This window comes from Harpia harpyja, chromosome W (genome assembly GCF_026419915.1).
Source record: "Harpia harpyja isolate bHarHar1 chromosome W, bHarHar1 primary haplotype, whole genome shotgun sequence".
NCBI classification, from domain to species: domain Eukaryota; kingdom Metazoa; phylum Chordata; class Aves; order Accipitriformes; family Accipitridae; genus Harpia; species Harpia harpyja.
The window spans coordinates 19,103,668-19,122,402 of NC_068968.1; the positions used below are offsets into that span (position 1 = coordinate 19,103,668).

The 18,735-nt window shown below is 44.4% G+C and overlaps 1 protein-coding gene across 3 annotated transcripts in view; it reads right to left on the reverse strand.

Annotated features, from left to right (window-relative positions):
- The window catches only part of LOC128136181 (elongation of very long chain fatty acids protein 7-like), a 33,289-nt gene extending 14,762 nt beyond the window's left edge, over window positions 1–18,527 (reverse strand). The window contains exons 1-3 of one of the 3 annotated variants that reach the window (XM_052775365.1): window positions 18,442–18,527; window positions 15,495–15,530; window positions 1,970–2,063 (exon numbers count right to left, since the gene is read on the reverse strand). In XM_052775365.1, the coding sequence (XP_052631325.1) occupies window positions 1,970–2,033 (64 nt within the window). In that variant the 5' untranslated portion in view covers window positions 2,034–2,063; window positions 15,495–15,530; window positions 18,442–18,527. Of the gene's footprint in view, window positions 1–1,969; window positions 2,064–15,494; window positions 15,531–18,402 lie in introns of all 3 variants that reach the window. The other 2 variants (XM_052775364.1, XM_052775363.1) reach the window with 2 other exon arrangements.
- Window positions 18,528–18,735: the final 208 nt, after the last annotated feature.

Genomic DNA, 18,735 nt, shown 5'->3' on the forward strand with positions numbered 1-18,735 from the left:
CATTCCTTTTCAAAAGGACTGTGACAGAGTGAATTACTCTGAGGATTAATTTCAAGATACTATAACTCATCAGGGTTTTTATTTCTTTTACTTTGCAAAAGCAAAACACAGTAACACCATGCACCTAGCTCAATTAACTGATAAAATATTTGTTCAGTAATGAAAAAAAGTTAAAGCTTTACATTCAGTAGCACAGAAAAAACGTAAACTATATATTCCAAGAGTACTGACGGAACTGGCGGAGGTGCTTGCCAAGACACTCTCCATCATCTATCAGCAATCCTGGTCAACAGGGGAGGTCCCAGAGGACTGGAGGATTGCCAATGTGACTCCCATTTACAAGAAGGGTTGGAGGGAGGATCCGGGGAACTACAGGCCTGTCAGCCTGACCTCGGTACTGGGGAAGATTATGGAACGGTTTGTCTTGAGAGCACTCACATGGCAAGTCCAGGATAAGAGGGGGATCAGGCCCAGTCAGCATGGGTTTACGAAAGGCAGGTCCTGCTTGACCAACCTGATCTCCTTCTATGACCAGGTGACCCACCTAGTGGATGAGGGAAAGGCTGTCGATGTTGTCTACCTTGACTTCAGCAAGGCCTTTGACACTGTCTCTCATGGCATACTCCTTGAGAAGTGTACTCTTCGCTGGGTGAAAAACTGGCTGGATGGACGAGCCCAGAGGGTTGTGGTGAATGGAGTTAAATCCAGTTGGCGGCCAGTCACAAGTGGTGTTCCCCAGGGCTCGGTGTTGGGCCCCGTTCTGTTTAATATCTTTATCAATGATTTGGACGAGGGGATTGAGTGCACCCTCAGTAAGTCTGCCAACGATACCAAGTTGGGAAGCAGGGTCGATCTGCTTGAGGGTAGGAAGGCTCTACAGAGGGATCTGGACAGGCTGGATCGATGGGCTGAGGCCAATTGTATGAGATTCAACAAGGCCAAGTGCCGGGTCCTGCACTTCGGTCACGGCAACCCCATGCAGCACTACAGGCTTGGGGAAGAGTGGCTGCAAAGCTGCCCAGCAGAGAAAGACCTGGGGGTGCTGGTTGACAGCCAGCTGAATATGAGCCAGCAGTGTGCCCAGGTGGCCAAGAAGGCCAATGGCATCCTGGCCTGCATCAGAAATAATGTGGCCAGCAGGAGCAGGGAGGTGATTGTTCCCCTGTACTTGGCACTGGTGAGGCTGCACCTTGAGTACTGTGTTCAGTTTTGGGCCCCTCACTACAGGAAAGACATTGAGGTGCTGGAGAGTGTCCAGAGAAGGGCAACCAAGTTGGTGAGGGGCCTGGAGCATAAGTCTTATGAGGAGCAGCTGAGGGAACTGGGGCTGTTTAGTCTGGAGAAGAGGAGGCTGAGGGGAGACCTTATCACTCTCTACAACTACCTGAAGGGGGGTTGTAGTGAGGTGGGTGTTGGTCTCTTCTGTCAGGTGGCTGGAGATAGGACGAGAGGGAATGGCCTCAAGTTGCAGCAAGGGAGGTTTAGGTTAGATATTAGGAAAAGTTTCTCTACTGAGAGGGTTGTCAGACATTGGAATAGGCTGCCCAGGGAAGTGGTTGAGTCACCATCCCTGGAGGTATTCAAAAAGCGCGTAGACAAGGCACTCCAGAACATTGTTTAGTGGGCATGGATGATGGTTGAACTTGATGATCTTGAAGGTCTTTTCCAACCTAAATGATTCTATGATTCAGGTAAACCAGAAACTCCTACAGAAGAATCACCATCTGCACTTTATTTAGTCTGGAGTTATACCCATAAATTAGCTGAGTTTTGTTTCTTCCTTTTTTTAAAATGCAGAAACTAGTCTGTTCTTTAAAGGTAAAAATGTCGATAAGTAATCTGACAAGTCTTAGAAACATTTACAGGAAGACAAAGCTACTTCAAGTTGATAAACAGTACACCTAGAATAGGTACACATTGCTATTCAAAATTATTGAAAGTTAGTAAGGTTTAGACTTAAATGACTCACCAGCATCTTTAATCCATTCATCATAAAGTAGCACAGCCTTTGATGTCAGATTGTTAAAGGCCATTTTCACTTGATTAAGATTTTATGATGCTGCCTGCAGGAAAACAAAACAAAACAGAAATATGGATTTTTGTAATTAATAAACCAAAGGTCAATAAAGTGTTTTGGAAAAGACTTTCAGGAAACAAAATGGAAAAAAAACTATGGAGACGGTTAACAGAGCACCACATGTAAAATACAGATCAGGGAGCATTAGCTGACCACATCGCACTATGCTTGATGCTAATTTATAGCACAGCAATATGATTTTGTAATCTCTACATACTAAACCAAGGTGCTTCCATGCCATAAAGCGTTATCTCAAGAAACCATGCTGTGGTTAACAGTTACAGTTAAGGGGAAAATATAAATAAAGAGCACCTGCTTAAATTCATTTTTATTGTCATCTCCATTTAAAGTCCAACTCACCAATATGTGAAGAAGTTCGGCTTTGCAACATTTACTACTCAAAACTTTAATTTTCTAAATAAGAAGTATTTCTAAGGTAGGTGGGAGGGAAGAAAGGTGCCAATATGTCTGCATATTCCTTTTAAATACAATAATTAGCTATGTTATAATTAGTATGCAAATCACACTCTGATGAATCAACTGTTTCCACATCAGGACCATGAAGTGTCATAGTACCACCAGTAATACCATTAACTCACAAAAATTATCCAGCACATCCAGTTTGCATGCAGCACCACCCGCATATGTAAAACAAAGAAGTACGCTTATATGAATACTGATTTTTGCTCCAAAATCAAGTACTCATCAGCCCTTCCCTTGCCTCATTCCCCCTAGAAAATACTTTTTAAAAATCCCAACATATTTGAATGGTGCCTCTCCTATTCCCACTCAGTATCTCACTTTGCCATACGATTTCTCTCCATACCCCTGTGCAATCTTCACACTGTATTCACATTTGTTAGTCCAGGCTGCAGCACACCTTGATATCCAGCTCCTTTCCTCTAGCTGCCCTTCTCCACCTCTTCCAGGCTAAGCTAGCTGCAGCTTTGGAGAGCCAGTTCTGCCCTCCTGATGGTAACGCATCTCTCTGCTCACTCCTCAGATCTCTCCACTATCATCTTCTCATTTGTTCTCGCCTTAAGGGTGAAATTATTTTGCAGGAGTGTTATCTCCACTTCTACAAGTACCTCCTGTTCACTGCCATTTCACAGGAGTTTTTAGGCACCTCAAAGTACACTACACCCACCCTTCATCACAAGATGCAACACAGACAAGCCTACCTTCGTTAGAGTTCATCTGATCTACCACTTCCAAATTCTCATTTTGCTCCACTTGTTTTCTTGCTTGCACTCCTGTCCCATGTGTCTGTACACCTGAAACCACCATTCCCTATGCAAGTCTCTTTAAAGTTCACATCTTCCAGAAATACCATCCTCCAGCATCAGCATTTCCCAACTCAATGTCACAAAATCAACTTTTGTATACAACACTACTACTTTACTTTCAGCGTGCTTTACAATTCTACTTATTTTCTTAACTTAATTAGCTACCTAGTTTTCCTTTGTAAGTCCATTTCTATGAACAATTGTTTGCATGAATGTTGGGTTTTCAGAATTTTTTTGTTTGTTTGTTTGTTAACTACCTACAAGTAGGGTTAATGGCAGCATGGAAGGTATTTTGTCTTATCCTGTTACACTTACCTCACACACAAATTCATACATACTGGGGCAAAAAAATATGACTGAGGCACCTTTTTTTTTTTTTTAAATAGAAGAGTAAAAAAACCCTACATACCCACACACAAGATAAACAACTAGCTTGTGCTTCAGCAAAAAACAATTTTTGAAAGATTGCTTTTTCACAGTATGTCCTGGTTTCAGCTGGGATAGAGTTAACTGTCTTCCTAGTAGCTGGTACAGTGCTATGTTTTGAGTTCAGTATGCGAAGAATGTTGATAACACTGATGTTTTCAGTTGTTGCTAAGTAGTGTTTAGACTAATGTCAAGGATTTTTCAGCTTCTCATGCCCAGCCAGCGAGAAAGCTGGAGGGGCACAAGAAGTTGGCACAGGACACAGCCAGGGCACCTGACCCAAACTGGCCAACGGGGTATTCCATACCATGTGACGTCCCATCTAGTATAGGAACGGGGAAGTGGGCGCGGGGGAATCGCCGCTCGGGGGACTGGCTGGGTGTCGGTCGCGGGTGGTGAGCAATTGCACTGTGCATCATTTGTACATTCCAATCCTTTCATTATTACTGTTGTCATTTTATTAGTGTTATCATTATCATTATTAGTTTCTTCTTTTCTGTTCTATTAAACCGTTCTTATCTCAACCCACAGGTTTTGCTTCTTTTCCCGATTTTCTCCCCCATCCCACTGGGTGGGGGGGGAGTGAGTGAGCGGCTGCGTGGTGTTTAGTTGCTGGCTGGGGTTAAACCACAACACAGTACAACCATGTTGTTAAGAAGTAACCTGATAACACTGTGACCATAATCAAAACTGCCAAACGTTATGGAAGATTGTAAGTCTACAGAACTTATCCTCTAAATGTGAGACCGGAAATATTTGGCCTGAAGGGACAAAGACTTGGGGGCAGAGAAAGCCATTTGTTAAATAGACAGCTTTAGTTTTTCATGCTGTAAACTCATCTGCACATTAAGCATTTGTATAGCCACAGTTCAGTCAGGAAAATATACATTTAGTCTACACACCTGCTAAGGTACTTACAGAATCAGCACATCAGCACTTTTATTTCCAATGTTCCACTTTCTGCTTGTAACAAAATTAAAAAATGCAACTAAAATGCACTAGCAGTAGGGAATTTTCTTTTTAAAATACAGTGTCTAGATTGTAGCAAACTCTCTCAAAATTAGAGAAATCACACTAGCAGACTAATTTTCAAAATTAGGTTATTTCAAATGACATATTGGAAGTGATTTACATAAATTTTAAAAAATGCAGTCATATAAGTTCAGTCTGCCCAGCTTGAAAAGTTCTAAAGAACATAGAGGCAGTCCTCTGAAGCGCACACATTCAGAAAACAAGCACTGAAATCACATCAAAAACATATGCAAGGTACTCAGCTCTTAGAAATGAGTGCTATTTTTCTTTTTTTTTCCTTTTTATTTAAAAATGTCAATGGAAATAATACTGTGCACCTAGGTTCAAGCCAGCTGTACTAATATAATTTCTGAAGACACCTTTAAACAAATGTGTCTTCATCATTATAAAAATAGGGGGTGTAAGTGAAGCAAATGATGGAAAGGGCTGTGTCAAAAGAGTGAAGTCATTTGCTGGCCTCTGGTCCCCTGCGGCTCAGCAAACAGCTGAAAGAGCCCACTAACTGCAGCGGAGTTAAAGCATACGGCTTGGCAGAACCAATTTTAGTCAGACCACTACCTTTACTGGAGAGGCAAGGGTAGATAAGATCATTTACACCAGCCAAAAATGCCACAAATACCACAGCAAACCATATGAGAATGCCTCACGATGACAAGTAGTAAGTAATAAGTTGTTGGAAGTGCTCAAGTTCTGTTAGTACACAAAACTATTAGTGATTCTTGTAATGGGAATTACTGGTATGCCTCAAACATTCCTTATTTTTAAATGAGAACAAGAAGTTTCTCACATTCCTTTGCTTAACCCACATGAAAGATATTTACCATTCTTGATGGTCATTTATTTCCCCAACGTAGTTTTTAAATATTTAAAAGATATCAAGATTTGCTTTTAAATAGTAATTTTACAACATTTTATGTTGATGGCTACTAAACAAAACAAGCAAACAAAAGAACCTGACAGAAAACCAAGCAAAATGAAACAATCTAACATAAGCTTTGTCACTCCAGAAAACAAATTCTAAAACTCAGTGGGAACTTAAAACACATTCAGAATCTGCATTAGAGAGCAAAGCTAATTATTAGAAAGATGGACAAGCTACTTTTACAGGGACCTCTTAGCAAAAGACAGGAGAGTATGACAATACAGTACAAACTTCAATGGGATAATTTCCACTCAAGGCAGATGCCAAAAACAAAGGTTCTGGAGCATCACCCCCTGGGCCTGGCAGGCAGGTAACAACTGGTGGACCCTCCATCCCACAGAGCCTGCAGCAAGATGGGGAGAGCCTGCAGAAAGCATTGACCCACGCAGGTCTGATTTCAAAATGATAGCTTAAGAAATTACAGTAATACTGGCTTACATATTCAAGCACAATTATGAAACTTTAATGTTTCAGAAACACTTAGTATACTATTGTTAATTCTGCTCTTGAAGTTCAGAAGGTAATTAAATCAGGATATTTCACAGATGGTATCTTTAGCTTTACCTGGAAAATACCAGCTCTGCCCTTCCTATTTCCCAAGGCTGTGTGCTTACATAATTACAGTTATTTTAACTACATTACCCTCTTATGCCACATGGCAAACATACAAACTGCCTATTACATTAGACTGATTACTCACCTACATTCTGCAACAAAGTTTTAAACTGCAGCTGGGCGTCACCTGTTGTTACAGATTTCCCTGAGAGGAGTTTCCATCACCTTCCCCATCCTTTATGCCTTCTCTCAATCACGCAACCTGTTTTTGGAAAGATTTGTCTCATGGGCAAGTTGGCTATATCCTGCTTAGCATTAGGTGGCCTTTTCTTTTTGTTAATATTGCTTGTAAACACCGTTCCTGTGTGGTGGGTTGACCCTGGCTGGATGCCAGGTGGCCACCAAGCTGCTCTATCACACCCCCTCCTCAACTGGACAGGGGGACAAAAATACGACAAAAGGTTTGCGGGTTGAGATAAGGACAGGGAGAGATCACTCACCAATTACTGTCATGGGCAAAACAGACTCGACTTGGGGAAATTAGTTTAATTTGCCAATCAAAAGTCATAGGGTAATGAGAAATAAAACCACATCTTAAAACACCTTCCCCCCACCTTTCCCTTCTTCCTGGGCATAACTTCACTCCCCAATTCTCTACCTCCTCCCCCCGAGTGGCACAGGGGGATGGGGAATGGGGGATGGGGGTTGCAGTCAGTTCATTACATGTTGTCTCTGCCCCTCCTGCCTCCTTGCTCTCTTCCCCTGCTCCAGCATGGGGTCCCTCCCACGGGAGACAGTCCTCCACAAACTGCTCCAGGCACAGAAAGGCTCCTTCCTATGGGAACTGTTTCAGGTTCTTCACAGGCCACAGGTACAGCCCCATTTTGTGCCCAGCTCCCTGCCAGAATCATATGGGCATTCTCCTGGTCCACGCACACCAATCCAACCACCAGCAACTGCTGAACGAGGATGCCCTGGCACACAGTCCCATGGCATCTCTGCCAATGGGTCTGGTCCTCAGGCAGCTGCAGGATAAGCCACAACAGCTCACTGACCCAACTAAAAGCTTAATCTTTTTGGAAAAGGTTATTTTTCAGTCAGTTCAGTGGGTGCACCTGAAAGGCTGAAAGAGCTCATGCAAGGGAAACGGTAAGACATGAACTGGGATGCCACAGGCAGGAAGAAAGGTGGGAGTAGCAGCCCTGTCACAGATCCCTTTAAGCTGATGATGAAATCATGTTGAGAGGACACGGGATCATCGTGTCCAGTCCTGTATAGTCATAGACAATCATGTACTAGATCCACAGTCAAGAAGTTCACACACTGCACCTCAGCAAGTCATCATTCTGTCCATGAGAAGCCACAAGGGACACTCCACAACACAAGAACCAAAGCCACAAAAATTACATTGTGCTACAATAAGGCAGAAAAAGATCTGTGATCACCAATATCTTTAATGCATCAGCTGGGGTTGCAGTGGTACATGTGAAAGTGATCCTAGGGACTAATGTCCCACATCACATTTAAACAGTCCCTGCAATCATAGCCTGGAAGGAAGTTGCTTTACAAGTCTGAACTCAATTATCAGTTTAACTCAAGTACGAGAAAGACACTGGGCAGGCCCCTGAAAGGATTCTCAGTTTCGCTTGGGAAGTGAACACCATGGACATCAGTGTATCTTCCCCAGTTTTCTCTCCCCATATTCTCAATGTTTCAGAGAAAGGCAAAAAACATAAACAGGTGGAAAAGCTCCTAAAAGTTTAACTTGCTATCTGTGCTCCCCTGCCTTTACCAAAAACTCTTTACTTGAGCATTTGCATGTCAGCCATCCTGCAGTCAATTAGTCTCATCTGTCTACTCCTCTGCTGTGGCAAGTGGCTCCTCCACCCAGCTTATGACAGAAGCTCTTCTCATTGGTCCCCCAGTGCATAGCTTGCACTTGGCTCCCTTAAGTTTCATTCCAGCTCGGTGACGCCAGCTCAAAAAGTCACCTAGTCCTGCCTACATGGTGAGCCCTGTGGCACATATCTGTCCTGGTTTCAGCTGGGATAGAGTTAATTGTCTTCCTAGTACCTGGTATAATGCTATGTTTTTGAGTTAGGTATTAGAAGAATGTTGATAACACACTGGTGTTTTCAGTTGTTGCCAAGTAGTGTTTAGTCTAAAGTCAAGGATTTTTCAGCTTCTCATGTCCAGCCAGCAAGAAGGCTGGAGGGGCACAAGAAGTTGGCACAGGACACAGCCAGGGCAGCTGACCCAAAGTGGCCAACGGGGTATTCCATACCATGGGACGTCCCATCTAGTATATAAAGTGGGGGGAGTGGGGGTGGGGGGATCACGGCTCGGGGACTAACTGGGCATCGATCGGCAGGTGGTGAGCAATCGCATCGTGCATCACTTGTATATTCCAATCTTTTTATTATTACTATTGTAATTTTATTAGTGTTACCATTATCATTATTAGTTTCTTCTTTTCTGTTCTATTAAACCATTCTTATCTCAACCCACGAGTTTTACTTCTTTTCCTGATTCTCTCCTCCATCCCACTGGATGGGTAGGGAAGTGAGCGAGCAGCTGCCTGGTGCTTAGTTGCTGGCTGGGGTTAAACCACAACAATATCGCATGACAACTTTCACCTAGAAGTCAAAATAAGGTTCACCTATGATGTAATTTTTTTTATTAATGCAACCTCATTTCCATTAGATAATGATACATTATTACCCTTAACAAAAACCTTTGGCAAAGTATTCATTTAGTATTTGGGCCATATCAGACTCAGGTTAATCTCCTCCTTACCAAAAGGGCTTAACAGCTCCTCCTTTTTCTTCCTTGCTTATTATATAACCAGAAAACTTTCTGCAGCATTTTAATTTTTCTTTCAAGACCAGATCAGCTAAGCTTTGGGTCACTTTTAACAGGCTTTCACCAAATGAGAACCAGGGGCTAGACAGCAGTAACACAATCTAGTATTTCAGCCGTGCAACACAATCATGCTAACTCATACACCCAGTGCTCCCCATTAATTCCTCTACGAGTCAACATCTTCATAACATGCCGAGCTTTTACCCATTCTGTTTTTCTTTTCTCTACAATAGGGACAGTTCTGATAAATATATGTAAGAATTATTTACAGCTGTGGTATTTCTAAAGTGCATACACATTGTTAGTAACCAAGCAAACCAGAATATAAAACTCTGTACTGATCTAGAGGAGTAAGGAGTGGTATTTACCTGCGCTGCAAATATAGCACGGTCTGGTTTTTTTAACCTGCATAGGAAATATATTATTTTCAAGAAAATGTATAGGTAAGCTCTAAAAAGGTAGGGGGAGGGCAAGTGCTAACTAAATACTTTCAATGAAAGGGACCAAAGATGTCTGATGACATCAAAAGTTTGCATTTTAGAAGACTAAGAATGAATGGGCTTTGTGGATGCATCCACAAAATAGGAGTAATAACATTTAATTTCTTCTCATTATGGTGATGAAGATTGCTTATTTTGAGTACACACCATAGTTATTTGAATGCTTTGGTAAGACTCCTTACAGCTTTCTACCAGACACCTCTTTTAGGGCGAAGCACATGGAATGCAGATAAGAGCGTCCACATATCAGTTCTCGATACCTTCGTTGCCAAGATTTGTGTTCAGTCTAAAGCTCTCCCTTCTTCTCCTCTGTGATACCATTACCCAAAGTCTGTATCATTCCTGAAACTCCAGATAGGATGGCTTAAATTGACTCCAGTTATGAGTTATGAGTACTATTGCTTGTATCTAACTGCCTGATTAAAGCTACTCATGTGAAAATATGAAAAGGGACATGAGTGAGACCATCCCCTTCCTTCAGCTGCAAGTGGAGCCACTGGGTTGGCTCTGTCATATCATCTATCCTCATTAACAGTTAACAAGAGAACTGCATATGAGAATCTCATACATCCAATTAATTAAAATAGAACCAGTTTGCTACCAAGAACTGGTAAAGAATTTAGTTTGTGTTTACCCATCACTTGACATAAATTGTCATTAAATAGTCACTGGGGGGGGGGCACTCTATGGAAGCTACACAAAGAGAGAGATGCAGAACTAGACTTCAGCTTCCAGGAGACTCCTTAAAACAAATGGGAACAAGATGTGTTACACAGGTAATATCTTGCTAATCTAGCTAACACCAATGGAAAAAAAGCAGACAAGCCTTCTTATTTCCAAAGACATCTTGTAACCAAGTAATCAATGGCAATGTACCTGTAGCTATTCAGCACTGGAGAAAAATAAATACAGAAAAATCAGACCATAAATTTTCACCTGCAGTAGACAAAGAGGGGGAGATGGTGCTATCTTTTGTAACATAAAAATACAGCAGAAAGGAGTTTCATAGGAAGGGGAGACAAAAAAAAAAAGTTACCTTAAAAACACAATATTTACCTTACGAAAGAAGAGGTGAGCAAGTAAAGTGAAAAATATTCATCGATACCAAAGGAAGAAGTATTTTTGTACAGTCACATCTTGCCTATAGCATACACTCAGCTACTGTCACTGCAGATGCCACGGTGCAAAGTCAATGTCATTTTATGGAACTTTTATTGCACCAGCTGTAATCTTGCTGGGTTCAGAATATTAGTAAGTAGTAACATTGATAACACCAGTGCAGAGTTGCAACATATTATTTTGTTCACTCTTTAATGCAGCAATTTAGAAAAGCTGAACTGCTCCCATATCACACTCTCATGCTGACATGGGCTAATTTCCTTTACCATTGTTTCCCACCACCTTGCACTTGCTCAACTGTGGTGGGTTGACCCTGGCTGGAGGCCAGGTGCCCACCAAAGCCATTCTATCACTCCCCCTCCTCAGCTGGACAGGGGAGAGAAAATATAACAAAAGGCTTGCGGGTCGAGATAAAGACAGGGAGAGATCACTCACCAATTACCATCACAGGCAAAACAGACATGACTTGGGGAAAATTAACTTAATTTATTGCCAATCAAACCAGAGTAGGGTAATGAGAAATAAAACCAAATCTTAAAACACCTTCCCCCCTCCCCTCCCCCTTCTTCCCAGGCACAGCTTCACTCCCAGATTCTCTACCTCCTCCCCCCAGCAGCGGCGCAGAGGGACAGGGAATGGGGGTTACGATCAGTTCATCACACATTGTCTCTGCCGTTTCATCCTCTTCAGGGGCAGGACTCATCACACTCTTCCCCTGCTCCAGCGTGGGGTCCCTCCCACAGGAGACAGTCCTCCACGAACTTCTCCAATGTCAGTCCTTCCCACAGGCCGCAGTTCTTCACAAACTGCTCCAGCATGGGTCCCTTCTATGGGGTGCAGTCCTTCAGGAGCACACTGCTCCAACGCGGGTCCCCCACGGGGTCACAAGTCCTGCCAGAAAACCTGCTCCAACGTGAGCTCCTCTCTCCACGGGTCCGCAGGTCCTGCCAGGAGCCTGCTCCAGCACAGGCTTCCCATGGGTTCACAGCCTCCTTCGGGCATCCACCTGCTCTGGCATGGGATCCTCCATGGGGACAGCCTGCCTCACCATGATCTTCACCACGGGCTGCAGGGGAACCTCTGCTCTGGTGCCTGGAGCATCTCCTCCCCCTCCTTCTTCACTGACTTTTGTGTCTGCAGGATTGTTTCTCTTACATGTTCTCACTCCTCTCCCCAGCTGCAGTTTCTGTGAGTCCCACAACTTTTTTTTCCTCTTCTTAAATATGTTATCACAGAGGCACTACCACTATCGCTGATTGGCTTGGCCTCGGCCAGCGGCAGGTCCCTCTTGGAGCTGGCTGGCATTGGCTCTGTTGGACATAGGGGTAGCTTCCAGCAACTTCTCACAGAAGCCACCCCTGTAGCCCCCCCCACTACGAAAACCTTGCCATACAAACACAATACAAATTGCCAATTTAAAAATGTATAAACGTGAAGATTTAAATGCTTGTTGTGCAGTGAGGATAACCATTGAATGGACATTCCAAGCACATTCCACGATACTGCAGTGGCTGCTCTGGAGCCTGCAACATCTTACAGCTTTTCACAGCTGAGAGCTCTAATTCAGATGCTATCTACCAACTGTTTTGTTATACAAAATTAATAGCTAAATCCTACTCTCAGTCCACTCATTGCCCAGCCTGTATCCATGTTTGGGATTGCCCTGACCCAGGTGCAAGACCTTGGCCTTGTTGAACTTCATGAGGTTCACATGGGCCCACCTCTCAAGCCTGTCAAGGTCCCTCTGGATGGCATCCCTTCCCTCAGGTGTGTCAACCACACCACTCAACTTGGTGTCACCCGCAAACTTGCTGAGGGTGCACTCAATCCCACTGTCCATGTCACCAACAATGATGTTAAATAATACTGGTCCCAATATGGACCCCCGAGGGACACCACTCGTCACTGGTCTCCACCCAGACATTGAGCCATTGACCACAACTCTCTGAGTGTGACCATCCAGCCAATCCCTTATCCACCAAGTGGTCCACCCATCAAATCCATGTGTCTCCATTTTAGAGACAAGGATGTTGTGTGGGACAACATCAAATGCTTTGCACAAGTCCAGGTAGATGGTGTCAGTTGCTCTTCCCTTATCCACCAATGCTGTAACCCCGTCATAGAAGGCCACCAAATTTGTCAGGCACGATTTGCCCTTAGTGAAGCCATGTTGGCTGTCACCAATCACCTCTCTGTTTTCCATGTGCCTTAGCATACCTTCCAGGAGGATCTGCTCCATGATCTTGCCAGGCACAGAGGTAAGACTGACTGGCCTGTAGTTCCCCAGGTCTTCCTTTTTTCCCTTTTTAAAAATGGGGATTATGTTTCCCCTTTTCCAGCCTGTGGTAACTTCCCTGGACTGCTATGACTTTTCAAATATGATGGATAGTGGCTTAGCAACTTCATCTGCCAGTTCCCCCAGGACCCTCAGATGCATCTCATCAGGTCCCATGGACTTATGCACCTTCAGGTTCCTTAAATGGTCTCGAACCTGATCTTCTCCTATGGTGGGTGGTACTTCATTCTCCCAGTCCCTGCCTTTGGATTCTGTGAGTTGGGCAGCATGTCTATAGCACTTGCCAGTGAAGACCAGCAAAAAAGTTGTTGAGTACCTCAGCCTTCTCCGTGTCAGTTGTAGCCAGGTCTCCCATTTCGCAGTGTGGGTGAATTTGCTTTCACCCACACTCACTGTCTTCCATACACATTACATAGCTGTAGGTTCATCCAGCTGACTACATCCAAAAAGCGTGATGCTTTCCTACTGACTGGAATGGAGGACTGGACCTCTTCCCACTGCTGTTGTCTCAACAGATGAGTCAAGGTCATATAATTTCACCATCTGTAAAAGCAGCTCCCTTATCACAAATGTCTGTCTAGATTCAATTAAGTTTTGTCCAATGCTCCGGCACCTTGGATGAAGGCAACTGATGACATGCAAGCCCACTTCACGAGGATATGCGTAAAGTCTCTACAGGATAAAAGCAAGAACACCAAATTGCACAATTTCCACAGCTCCAGAGGCAATTTTTCATCCCATACTTTTAAATGTAGGTCAAATAGGGTATCCAAGCTGTTCAGTTTTAAAATACAGTAGCAGCCTCATTTCAAGAGATCGGGAAGAACTCCAGATCAAACCAGAACTCAGTGTTGTCCAGTCCATGTTCAAGAAACTTTTTTCTGCAACTTTCAGATAAACTCTCATAACTGATCAATGGACCACTTCAGTTTAAGAGAAGCACTTTCAGGATAATCTGAACTTCAGCTGGGGGATTTTTCACCCCATAACATTTCAAACACTCATTAAAGGACTTGTTGAAGAGAGGCACAGAAAGCTCTAACAGCTTCTGTTTTGTACTCCCTCCCCTCCCAACCTTCTCCCTTCTCCAAAATATAAGAGTTATGTTCATGGTTGGAAGTTAAAATGAGTGGACTTCCTGAACACCAGAGCTATGCATAAAGCTATTTACAGCCTCGCCTTACAGTTTTATTACTTCTTCATGTAAAAACAAACTCAAGCAGGCTCCTCTTCAATAACCTAACTTGGTACAGAACAAAAGGTGCTACAGAAACAATGTTGTTGGCACAATAGTAATAATGCAAGTGACTGAAGGAATTAATATCTGTAACAAAGTTTCTGAGGAACACAGCTCACAAGTAGTTTTGCAAAAGGTTTAATTTCGAAGTTGACAGTGAACACTGAGCTTACTTCATTAGCCTCTTGGCTTTTGTACACAGTGTATTCTACACACCTCAGTCACAAGAGACAAGGGTAGACAGGGCACTTCCAAAGTGCATTACAATAATTTCATTAAGCTTGTCAGGCCATTCTGTACAGTTAAGTCTCAAAAATGGTTCTTTTATTTCAGTAGTGAAAAGACAAGCCACAAAACTCTGACTACAAAAGTGATTAAAGAATGTATTTAATCCAGATATTTCCAACAGTGCATCTAATAAAATAAAGAAAGGATTGTAGTGGATGTTATAAATGCAAACACTGTAAAATACACTAAAGTATTCAATTGCAATATACCCAAATTTAAGTAATTTTCACCTGTATAGGAGAAGGCAACATTACCAGCTACTACTTCTCTGAACAGACTATAGACATTTCCATGCTGCCCATCCCCATCTATTCATAAGGTCACATGGTAAACAAATACCACAGTATTTACTTAACAGAATAAATAAGCACATCTGACCTATAACTCTGATATTCTTGGTGCTTCAGCCAATACCTTTTAGTTAAAAACAAAGAACATTTTACCAAAAGAAAACAAATTAAAATATTGGCTGTAAAGTCCTTACAAAAAAAAAAAAAATCAGATACATTTGACAAATAACGTATTTCAAAACTTAACTAAACAGAAACACTTCCCCCCCCAAAAGACCCTCCACTGGCAAAAACAGTTCTAAACCAAGAAGTTTCTCCTTCCCCGTTGCCTTGCACTCTGCTCAGGTACACATCAAAAAACATCAGCATCAACTACTGGTAACACTTTCCAGGCACTTTATGTTTTAATAGATCAGGCAAAACCCAATTAAAAAAAAAAAAAAATCCACTTGTCACCTCAAATAACTTCTGAGCACAGTACCAACGTGAACCACACCTGTACTCTAAAAGTGTACAGAAAAGCATTGAATCAGATTTTTGTGGCTTTTAAGCCATTTCAGGATTGATGATACAATGCAAATTATTTCCAAATCAACAAACTGACCTTTGTGTTTCAGACTCCAGCAAGAGTTGTCCCCTTCTTTTGTTAGAAAACAAAGAATAAAAGGAATAGAGTTATTCTTAGTAAGCACAGGGCCCAATGTGCAAGGCACCATATCAATATAAAAGACAATTCAAACTACAAAGAATTCACAATACAATTAAACATATGCAGGCAGCATGTAGGAATTCATAAAGCTGCTACAAGCAGCTTCTCTTGAGTACAGCCTGCTCCAGCAGAGCAAGTCTGACTGTTTACAGGGTAGGTTTGCAATTATAAGAGCGCTTTTAATGGTGCCAATGTCATTTAAATCAACCTCTCCCCCCATTACTCATACCTGCTTCCACATCACCCTTGACTCATGCTGGAACAACTGTTTTTCTGGGTGCATAATAAAACAGATTGGGAAACAGATCCAAGGTGGGGGAGACAGTCCCACAGAAAAGGAAAGGGTATTTTTAACCCAGACCAGTTCCTCAGTGCACTTCAGCACTGGCCTTCACCAAGGGTTATACCAGCATAACAGAAAGGTGACACAAGGGCAAAAGCACTTGGGATAAAAGAAATGCTGGTGAAACTACATCAGCCTAAGTTGGTATCATGAGGGGAGTGGAGATAAGAGTCAGCGTTCACTGCTTTTATTGTGATGAGTAACACAGCCCTGACACAGTTAAGAGGGGCAGGGGCAGGCCTGAGGAAAAGATAAGATAAGCCTTAAACCAGAAGTACTGGGTAGAAGTAGATTCACGAGGAAGAACAGGAGTACAAGGTAGGAGAAAAAAAAAAAAGTTTCCCAGTTTATTGCAATGGAGTGAAACAAAGCCAGGAAGGGCACAGCACAGCAAGGGGAGCACACTCAGCAAAGGCCATCAAGTCCTGTCACGTCAGGATACAGAAACGTACCCGATTAGTTCTTTTACTGGTATGTAATTAGTCGATAGGTATTTCATGGTATTCGGCGAGCTTCATAACTAGTCAAATCCTATTTGGCACGTATTACTTGACTAATGCCATGGCATCTTTCCCAACACATTCCATGAATATTGCTTCCTGTACCATAACCTGCCTTACTCTACTGGTAAATAAATACTATTTAATAGAAAGTTGATTGACACATTATAATGAAATACCATAAAGCTGCATTATTCCCCGCACTTGCAACAGAGGTGCTGCCTAGGAAGACTTTAAGCCTGTTTGGCTAGGTTTTCATATCCTAAGTCTTTGTACTTTTTCTTCAAGCAAACATGTAAATACAAGTGCACCCATTCCTCAGTGAAGCATTTTCAGGGTACATCCACACTGCCTAACGCCATGTTGATACACAACAATGCTACCTCTACCCAAGGCAGCTCCAAGGCAGCCCAAATGCTTCCCAGGCAGCACCCCAGATGCTGAGCAGCAAAGTCAGGCAGCATGCAGTTCCCAGGCTGCTCCCAACAACCAGAAAAATTTGTTCAAACTTCTCCCACATGGCAATGTTCAGTACAGACCTACACGCAGGTCTGGGAAGGATTGAGTTACAATGGAGTAAGGAAGAGGGTATCCATACACAGCTATAAGGTTTCTGTTTTGTCTGAACAGCTTTAGTTAACTTATCTTGATTTCCTACACAAGCAAGCAAAGAAATCAGTAAGAGTTGGTCTGCAGCCTCACTACACCTTTTCAAGCATCACCCAATTCTATCCTAGCAGCAACATGGCCCAAAACCCAACCAAAGTATCGACATACTTACAATGTATTTACAAATTAAGTATCAGTGTACTTACAATGCTCAAACAACGCATGCGACATCCATGGTTGCAAAGGACAAGTCCAAGAGACTGGCCCAATACAGCCTCATCAGCCACGTGCTGGCACACACCTGCTTCCTCAGCTCGCAGCCTCGCTGCTGCTGCTGACAGTCCTTGGGGATGGACCCACCATGCACAGCAGCAGAGGAGACCTGTCTCCGAGGAGGAGGAAGGCAGCAAGCCAGACAACCACCCCACTTTCAACTTGCTAGACAACCCCTGACTAGACATCATCCCTCCAGCCCTACATTTTAATATCATCATCTTAACCACATGGGCCACACCTCTCCCCTGGCTGCCTCCAACCTTTGCCCCTGCAAAGAAAGAGGCCTCCATCTCTTGACATCTAGGACCACTCATCTCTCTGGGGTGTGGATGGGGGAAAAGGCATTTTTCAAGAATAAAATCCCTGATACAGCCTCCTGTGCAAGGCAGAAGCCATCCCCATGCCTCATCCTTGGTGTGACTTGTTCTTCAAGACAGGAAGATGAGCTCAGTGCATGTGGAGCATAGCCAGAGGGCTTAGAGGGACAGGCAGTGTGGGGAACAACCAGAGGGTTTAAGGGGATAGACTCCGTGGGGTGTGGGGCACTGCCAGAGAACTTGGGGGCCAGGCAAGGCACTGCAGGGTGTGAGGTGCAGCCAGGGGGGTTGGAGAAATAGGCACTGTGGGGCACAGGCAGAGGGTTTAGGGGTGAAGGCACAGCAAGTCACTGACGGGGTTTTGGGGAGACAGGGACCACAGGGTGTGGCCAGAGAGTTTGGGGGAAAGGCACAGCAGGGTGCAGCCAAGAACGGGGGTGCAGCCTGAGGATGGAGGGAAGAGGCACAGCCGGGGATCTGCGGGAGAGGCATAGGGGGTGCGGGCACAACCAGGGAGTTTGGGGGGGTAAGTGGGCAGGAGGCACCCCGGGGCCCAGCCCCCCCAACCCTGCGCGCACAAGCGCGGGAGGGACCCCACGCAGGGACGGTGGAGGCCAGAGGGACACGCACTCACCTCGCCCCTCCCCAACACCACCCCGGACCCCGCGCCCACCACACCACGCCACGCCACGCCACGCGGCCGCAGAGACTAGCGGGCGGCAGGAAGGGAGGGAGGCGGCGGGCACTCGGTACCCTACCGCACCCCGAAGCTTCCCGCTCTCGCTGGGACCACTCACGCAGCAGTAGCACGGCTCCACCCGTCGCCGCAGCCACCGGACAGCAACTGCACGGCGAGACAACCCGCGGGAGGGCACGGAGGCGGCCCGACCCGCCCGGCCCCCACCTCCGCGGCACCGCCCTCCGCCGCGTTCACACCCACACTCACGCCCGGGGCCACGCCGGCTGCACTGAGTCACCAGCTCGGCCATTGCCTTTCCCGCACCCTCCCGAGAGGCAGAGGGGGGTTTCGGGCACCGTTTGATGTCTGCGCCCAGGGGCGGGCGAGCAGCTCGCGGCGGGAAGCCGTGCCG